Here is an 8,042-nt window from a genome sequence, read left to right on the forward strand (position 1 = left end):
AATATGCCAAAGTGGCCCCTTTTTCAAACTCAATTTTTGGCGTAACCATAAAAGATATCGAAAAAAAAAATTACGTGATTCTACTCATATTGGCTTAAACCACATAATGTATAGTAAAATATACTAAATAATCGTTTATTATTAGCTAAAAAGGATAAAATAATTTTTCAATTAATGTTTTCGGATAGTGCGTTTTGTTTAATTACTTTATTATTAGCGTTATTTAAAAGCTTATTGTTTTCTCTTTTAGTACTGCAAATATGGTTTAAATCAAATTTGTGGAACACATTGAATAATTGAAGAAACCAGAACCAGTACACCCGCGCGTTATGGCTCCTTTGCACGAATTCGTACGGCGGATCTGTTCGCAAAGTGCGCAGACAAAATGATTACGCGTACGTTGAGAACACGATTCGCCGTGCGCGTCAGACGCATGCGCAGACTGCATCACTTGTCACATGAATGTTATATTATTTGCATCTTATATTAATTTAATTTTTGGCACATCTCAGCTGCTTTTCGGCATTAATAATGTAGACATTACATTCTCCTTAATCATAATCATGAATTTATTATATTTTAATATTGCCTTAGCCTATAAGTGAACAGAAATGTTTGGCAAATGACAGTCTTCAATTGTTTTTAATGTCAAACTAAGCTTCAAATATTTTCAAGGGCAAACGATGATAAGCGGTTTTTTATAATTTTTTCCATTTATTTCTACAATCTAACTATATTTCTATGAATCAAATCATTCTAGAAAATTTCCCGAACAAACTTCAGGAAGATTCATGAATATCCGAATTATAGTTTAGGAGGAATTATGAAACTTACATTGTTACAGAAGAATTTTATATATAAGATATATATATATATATATATATATATATATATATATATATATATATATAATGTCAGACACTGTGAGTTTTATTAGAATTTGTTTTTTATCATAACTATTTGTATTAGATTGATTATTATTCTTGTTCTTGTGTGATCATACACGCGCGTCTATAAGATTTCTTTTCATTAAAACCACAAAAGAACTTCGCAAAATATCTTATTAATCTCTTTTTTCAAGAAATTCTTGTTACGTATTTTGCTTTCAAATAACTTAACAAGTCAGTTCGTTCGAGACAGCCATACGGTACACATCGAATATTTTCTATAAATTCAAGCCTATCTTACGTAATGTCTGCCGAGTCAGACGGCATTGTCGGGCGACCGCCCGACCCAAGCGTCAGCAGCGATTGCTCTGTGATTGGTTCGACGATTGCAGGAGCTATGTACACGTGTTTAGACAATAACATGGATTTGGAGTGTGCAAATGTAATTAGTGTTGATAGTAGCGAGAGGAAATTAGTGTCGGAAAAGAGTAGTACCGGTAAAATAAGCAAAGCGTATAGAAATATTAAAGAAAGTGTTAAATCAAGCAAACCATACAGAAATTCGAAAGAAAGTTTTAGAGAAGAAATATTTAAAAGAAGTGTCAATTATTTAAGAGGTAAAATTGTTGGTATCGACAATTTAAATAATAGTAAAGATATGAATAGTATCAATGTGCAAAGTAATTCGAGTGAAGTACGAGTGAACAATACTATGATAGACAATAGTATGATTAGTGAACACACGCAAGGTAATTCAAAATCGTGTGAGGTAATTAATATGGTCAGTGAATTTAATAATATCACGTCAGATAATAGTGTGAATAATGTTAATATACAAGTTAATTCGGAATCAAGCAAAGAAATTAATATGGAGAGTATTCCCAATAATTGTAAGTCAAGTAATGACATGGATAGTATTAATATGCAATGTAGCTCAGAAGTGTGTGAAGAGGTCACTATGGGAAGTCATTTGAATATCCCTAAGACTGTCAATAATGCAGCAAGATTCGATGCATGCGACAAAGGACCATTTGTTGTTTATATTGAATCCATTGATAAGAATATAGGTAGGCTACATCCTATGTCTCTGGGAAAAATAATATACAATACAGGAGTTGACTATAAATTTGGGATAGCGGAAATATCTTCTATAGGAATAAATAAAATAAAGCCAGAATTCAAAAATGCGAAAATAGCAAACAAGTTTTTAGAGTGTAACGTACTAGATAAAAATAAATATAAAGCATATATACCGAGATATGTTCTTTTTAGACAAGGAATAATTTTTGATGTAGACCCAAACCTTACAAAAGAAGAAATTCTAGATGTGATAGAATCAGATATACCTATCATTGATGTGGTATGTCTGAGGTCGAAAAATATTGGTGTACATAAAGCACAGTGTGTTAAAATAATTTTCAGGGGAACAGACTTACCAAATAAAGTTGCTATTCATTCAGTCAAATGTGAAGTTAGGCCTTTTATACCTAGAATTATACAATGTTTTAAATGTTGTATATTCAACCATATCAAGGAGCAATGTAGGGGTAAACAGCAATGCATGAAATGCGCCGGGGAACATAATGAAGATAAATGTGATGCGTCTGAATTGTTATGTGTATTATGTAAAGGAGAACATCCAGCAAATAGCAAGGTTTGTCCTATTTTCATGCAAAATAAAGTCATTAAGGAGATGATGGCTATGCAGAACATACCTTACCATGAAGCGAGAGATTTAATTCGACGCGATACATATGCTAGCAAGACTAAATCCAATTTTATTAGTTTTGATAAAAATAATGACTTTCCAGTCATTAAATCCAATACAAATTATAAACAGACATCAGGCCCGGTGTTAAACCACATTAATAGATTCGACGTCTTATCAGACATGGAAGGTGAAGAACGTAATGATAATGGAAAGGTGGCCACAATCAGTAGACCTAAAAGATATGGTTTCAAAACCATAAACAGAAAGTCCGAGATTAAGACTAATTTCACAGAGAATAAAAAGGAGGAGCTGGTATCAGCAGCAGTTACTTACAACCATTTGGAAACAAAGTATAGTCCTAGGAAGCGTGTTAAATCAAATTCGGAACATGTAACCGTAGAACGGTCAATTAGGAATATAAGTGAGCAGTATAAAGACTCAGATAAAAACATCGCACAGGTTATGAAATTAATGAAGGAAATTTGCAGTACGGGTGATGAAAATCAATTTAAATTGTTAATATTTGAAATGAAAAAGATATTGAATGCACAGCGGGGTGGAGCTGGAAATCAGCACCAATAATGTCTTTAGTTTCGGTCGTAATTACTAATAAATACTTAATAGAACATGACAAGAATAGTGTGTATATATAATAACATTTAAAAAATTAATAAATAATTAATACAAATCGATTTTATGGCAAGTACAAATTTAAAGAATAACTCTGTAATGGATGTAACAATTCTTCAGTGGAATGCAAGGTCATTTATGTCTAATAGGAGTAGTTTAGAATATTTTTTGTCATGTCAGGATATATCAATCTTGGCTATTACTGAAACCTGGTTTTAGAAAGAAAAAACTTATGTATTTTCAAATTATAATATAGTGAGAGAGGACAGAGATGATGGAAAAGGAGGTGCGGCTATATTCGTGCATCGTAACCAGCCATATAATGTGGTAGCAATTAATTTAGGATCTTTGGATCCAAAAAGATGCCAAAGTTGTGGAATTTACTTAATGGTATGAAATTTTAAATTGTACGTTATTTCTATTTATGTTGCACCTAATTATTATGTCTCAGTAAATGAGTGGAATGATTTTCTTTCGCGATTGCCCAAACCCGTTATTCTTTGTGGAGATTTCAATGCACATCACTTTTCATGGGGTAGTAATTTTAGTGACAAATATGGTAATAATTTGTTGGAGCCTATTGAAAACAATAATTTATATATACTCAATAATGGAAAGCCTACCTTAAAATTTAAAAATAATATGTCAGTAGTTGACATCTCTTTGTGTTCATGTATGTGATGATTCATTAGGGTCGGATCATTATCCAATTTTGTTGAAGTTGAGAGGTGTGCCAAAAGCAAGAAAATATAATCCAAGTTGGAATTGTAAAAAAGCCGATTGGACAAAATACCAGTCAGAGATAGGAAAAAATTTGGAGAGTTTTAATAGCAACGACCCGGTTCGTGCGTATGATTTTTTCATAAATGCTATTAATTCAGCGGCCAGAAAAATTATTCCGATGAAAAATGGGGACCTGAATGCTAAATGTGCTAAACCAGTATGGTGGAATGAGGAGTGTGATAAATTAATAAGAGAGCGCAGACAGGCGGAAAAAATATATAGACAAAAGTCTAGTTATGAAAACTTTGTTGTATGTAATACTATTAACAGTAATATTAGAAGAATTTTCAAGAAAAAGAAAAAACATAAATGGTATCAGTTAACGGATAATCTTAAACCGAATATTTCACCGAGGGAGGTATTTGCAATGATCAAACGTCTTAAAAATTTTGTGGAGCCTGTTAATTCGAATGAAAATATACCGCATGAAATAAGAGAAGGAGTAATGGATTATTATGCCCCTGCCGGGGTCGAATCTTGTATTGAAAATTGTTACAAAAGCAGTTCGTTATTGAAAGATCATATGCTGTTAAAACCGTTTTCATTATGGGAGTTAAATTTAGTTTTTGGGAAAAATACGGATACAGCTCCGGGTAAGGATCTTATATTTTATTCTATGATTAGTAATCTACCATTTTCGGCCAATAAAATATTTATTGAAATTATCAACAATGTATGGTTAACACCTGAAAAAATTCGAGAATGGAATGATTACGTATTAATTTTTATTAAGAAAGCCCAGAAAAACCCAAGTATAATATCGTCATATAGACCAATATCGCTAGCTTCATGTGTCGCTAAAGTCAAAGGTGGGTAGAAAAAAATAATATTTTGCCGACAAGTCAATATAGATTTCGAAAAGGCCTTGGAACATATGATAACTTAAGTATTTTCTCTGCTGATTTACATTTATCTAATGCTAAAAATAACTATGTCGTGGCATTGTTTAGCGACATCAAAGGTGCATACGATAATGTTATTCCTGAAATTTTAAGCAAAGCCATGAATGATATAGGACTTCCACATAAATTTTCGAGGGCTATAACTGCTGCAGTTTTTGAGAGAAACGTTTACTTCAAAATTAACGATAGGATCATAGGACCAAGAAAGATGTATAAGGGTCTTCCGCAAGGCGATATTTTAAGCCCAATTCTATATGCCTTGTATGTAAGGAACATAGAATATATTTGGGAACCTGGTACTAAAATTTTGCAATACGCAGACGATGTTGTAGTGTACGTGGAGAAACAGAGTCTCCAGGAAGCTATAGATGTAATGTCTCGGAACATTGAACACTTTCATGTTTGGCTAGCAAAAAAAGGTCTTGAGTTGTCTGATGACAAGAGTTCGGTAGGTATTTTTACAAGGCATAGGGACAAAAATTTCCCTACAAGTATTAATAGTTGTAACCATTCCATCAAAATTGGAAAAAATAATAAATTTTTAGGGATAATTTTTGATCAAAAACTCTCATTCAAAACGCATATTAATTATGTAATTAAAAAAGTCGAAAAAAATATTAATTTATTGAGGATGGTGATTGGAACATGGTGGGGGGCTCATCCTATTACTGCCCTTAAATTATACAAAGCGCTAATTAGACCGCACTTAGATTACGGATGCGTAATTTTTAATAATAACATGCACTGTAAAAAATTAGACAAAGCGCAGTATAAAAGTTTAAGAATATGCCTTGGAGCAATGACATCCACGCCTACCAATGCTTTACTCGTGGAAAGTGGTGAATTACCGTTAAACCTCAGAAGACAATACCTGAGGGACAAATTTATAATAAAGAGACTTTTAGTACAAAATACACCAATAATAGATAAAATAGATAAGGTTGCTATAGATACGATAATGAGCAAGTACTGGAGAAAAAAAAACAATTCCTAGTTTGGTTAATAGTTATAGGTGTATCAGAGATTAGTGCAGGCACGGTCAAGTACACGAAGCATCCGTATTATAATATTCTCCATCTAGACTGTACTTTAATTATGGAGAAGATTTTCAATGTTGATGGTGATAATTTAAATGAATTTAAGTTTATTTTTACGGATGGCTCTAAATACAAAAATATGGCTGGTTGTGCGGTATTTCAGGAAAATTTAAAGATAAAATTAGGTTATAAATTTCCTGATTTTGTGTCAGTATTTACGACTGAATTGATAGCAATTAAAAAAGCACTAGAATTAATAAAAAGATACAATTTTCAGAAAGCGATTATATTTACAGACAATAAAAGCTGCATTATGTATTATGTAATTTGGAATAATATTGCTAGGCTAGTAGAAGGGGGCCATAATGTGAAATTATTATGGGTCAAGGCACACTCTGGGATTGTAGGGAATGAAGAAGCAGATAAATTAGCAAAGAGGGCTTCAGAGCATGGGCCACAGGTAAAGGTTGCCATGTATAAAGATTTTTTAAATAAAGTATCGCAAAGGATCAACATAGAATGGCAAAAAGATTGGAATGTTTCATCTCAGACACGTGGCCAGTATTATAAAAGAATTAAACCGGTAGTGGATAAAAAACTATGGCAGGAGCAATTTAAAGAAGAAGACAGAAGGGTGTTAGTGACAGTTACAAGATTGAGATTAAATCACGGGTTATTTCCAACTCATATGTTTCGGTTGAAACTTGTGGAATCAGACCAATGTGCATGCGGTGGTGCAAGCGGTACCTGCGAGCATATTGTTATGGAGTGTAATAGATATGTAGTGCAAAGGAAGCTAATGTTTGACAAGTTATATAAGTTAAATCAGTGTGTTAAACCTTTCAATTTATATACTGTATTACAGAACATAAAATGTTATAGGTTGCTATGTGATTTCGTGAAAGAATGTAAAATTAGTTTTTAAGTATATTTAGTTGATTATTGTATAAAATATAATGTAATGTAGTAAGTGGCTAAATGCTCAAGTTAGCAAGGCCATTAAATAAAAAAAGAAAATAATAATAAAAAAAAAATAAAAAAAAAAATAAAAAAAAACTTAACAAGTAAGTGTACTTGAACGTAGAAAATAAAATTTTGCAATGACGCAATAGAGTTAGTGGTAGAAAGGCAGTTAGTTGAATCATGTTAGTAGTAGAAAGTCTATCTGAAATGAAAGAATTTAGCGAAGCGATTAAACTCACATCTAATTACATAAAAGATACTTTTATTACATTAATACGATAATATAATATTAACATATATGATATGCAAATGAAAATCCAATATATTCTAAATGTCGATTGATAATTCACTATACTTTAAATTCCAGTTCATGCCCATAATTAATTCAAGACTATAATATCTGATGGTTTCTGAGAAAATGCTACATATTATTTGTAATTATATATTTGTTTCAAACGATGGATATTGTTAAATGTATATTAATGTATAACAATATTAACTTAACGTACTAATTTATTATTTCTGCTATGTCCAATGAAAAGCAAAGATTATAGAAATTAAATCATAGTATGAAAATCATTGTTCTGGTAAGATATAACTTGAACATCTTCAAATTAATATTATGGATTATTGTAGTCTTTCAATTGTTATTAATGAAATATGCACATAAATAACATCACTACCTAATTCTAAGATTTTATAATATGCAACATTCCACATGAACATGTATATGTTGTTTTTTCATTATGACAAACAATAGCTATAACTATAGAAATATTAAGGTTTTAATAATTGTTTACTCCATTTTTAGTGTTAAATGTCCCAATCTGTTCACAATATTTTTATGGTTATCACATTCCATCAATGCAATTGATGGTCAACAAAAGATTGTCACCAGTAAGTTTGTATAAATAATTACTAGCAAGCGCTTGCAAATTTTAGCACAAACTGCATATTTTATAAGAACTATTATCATACTATAATGTGTTAATAACAATAATGGCTTAACCAAATAATTTTTTACAGTTTTGTCAAACTTAGGTGTTTTTTAGTTTTCATTATAACGTCTTCGATTATTTACATATTTTTCTAGACTTTTTTGTAAATGTATATTCAACTCAGTCTAACA

The 8,042-nt window shown here is 31.2% G+C and overlaps 1 protein-coding gene across 1 annotated transcript; it reads left to right on the forward strand.

Annotated features, from left to right (window-relative positions):
* The first annotated feature begins 3,590 nt into the window (after positions 1-3,590).
* Positions 3,591-7,954, forward strand: LOC113375702. Its single transcript, XM_026615645.1, has 7 exons — positions 3,591-3,618; positions 3,680-3,787; positions 3,921-4,820; positions 4,874-5,361; positions 6,228-6,720; positions 7,725-7,810; positions 7,940-7,954. The coding sequence occupies exons 1-7, from the start codon at positions 3,591-3,593 to the stop codon at positions 7,952-7,954; spliced, it is 2,118 nt and encodes a 705-aa protein (XP_026471430.1).
* Positions 7,955-8,042: the final 88 nt, after the last annotated feature.

Source organism: Ctenocephalides felis, unplaced genomic scaffold (genome assembly GCF_003426905.1).
Source record: "Ctenocephalides felis isolate EL2017-DRISC unplaced genomic scaffold, ASM342690v1 CF-g0.4_SCAFFOLD_01886, whole genome shotgun sequence".
NCBI lineage: Eukaryota > Metazoa > Arthropoda > Insecta > Siphonaptera > Pulicidae > Ctenocephalides > Ctenocephalides felis.

What these genes read in the sequence shown, in the direction of transcription:
- LOC113375702 (XM_026615645.1), top strand. Translation starts at nt 3,591, where the DNA reads ATGCCAAAGTTGTGGAATTTACTTAATG. An exon ending in TAATTTTAGTGACAAATATG is followed by an intron (nt 3,788 to 3,920) that starts GTAATAATTTGT and finishes ATGATTCATTAG; the next exon opens with GGTCGGATCATTATCCAATT. An exon ending in TGTCTGATGACAAGAGTTCG is followed by an intron (nt 5,362 to 6,227) that starts GTAGGTATTTTT and finishes TACAATTTTCAG; the next exon opens with AAAGCGATTATATTTACAGA.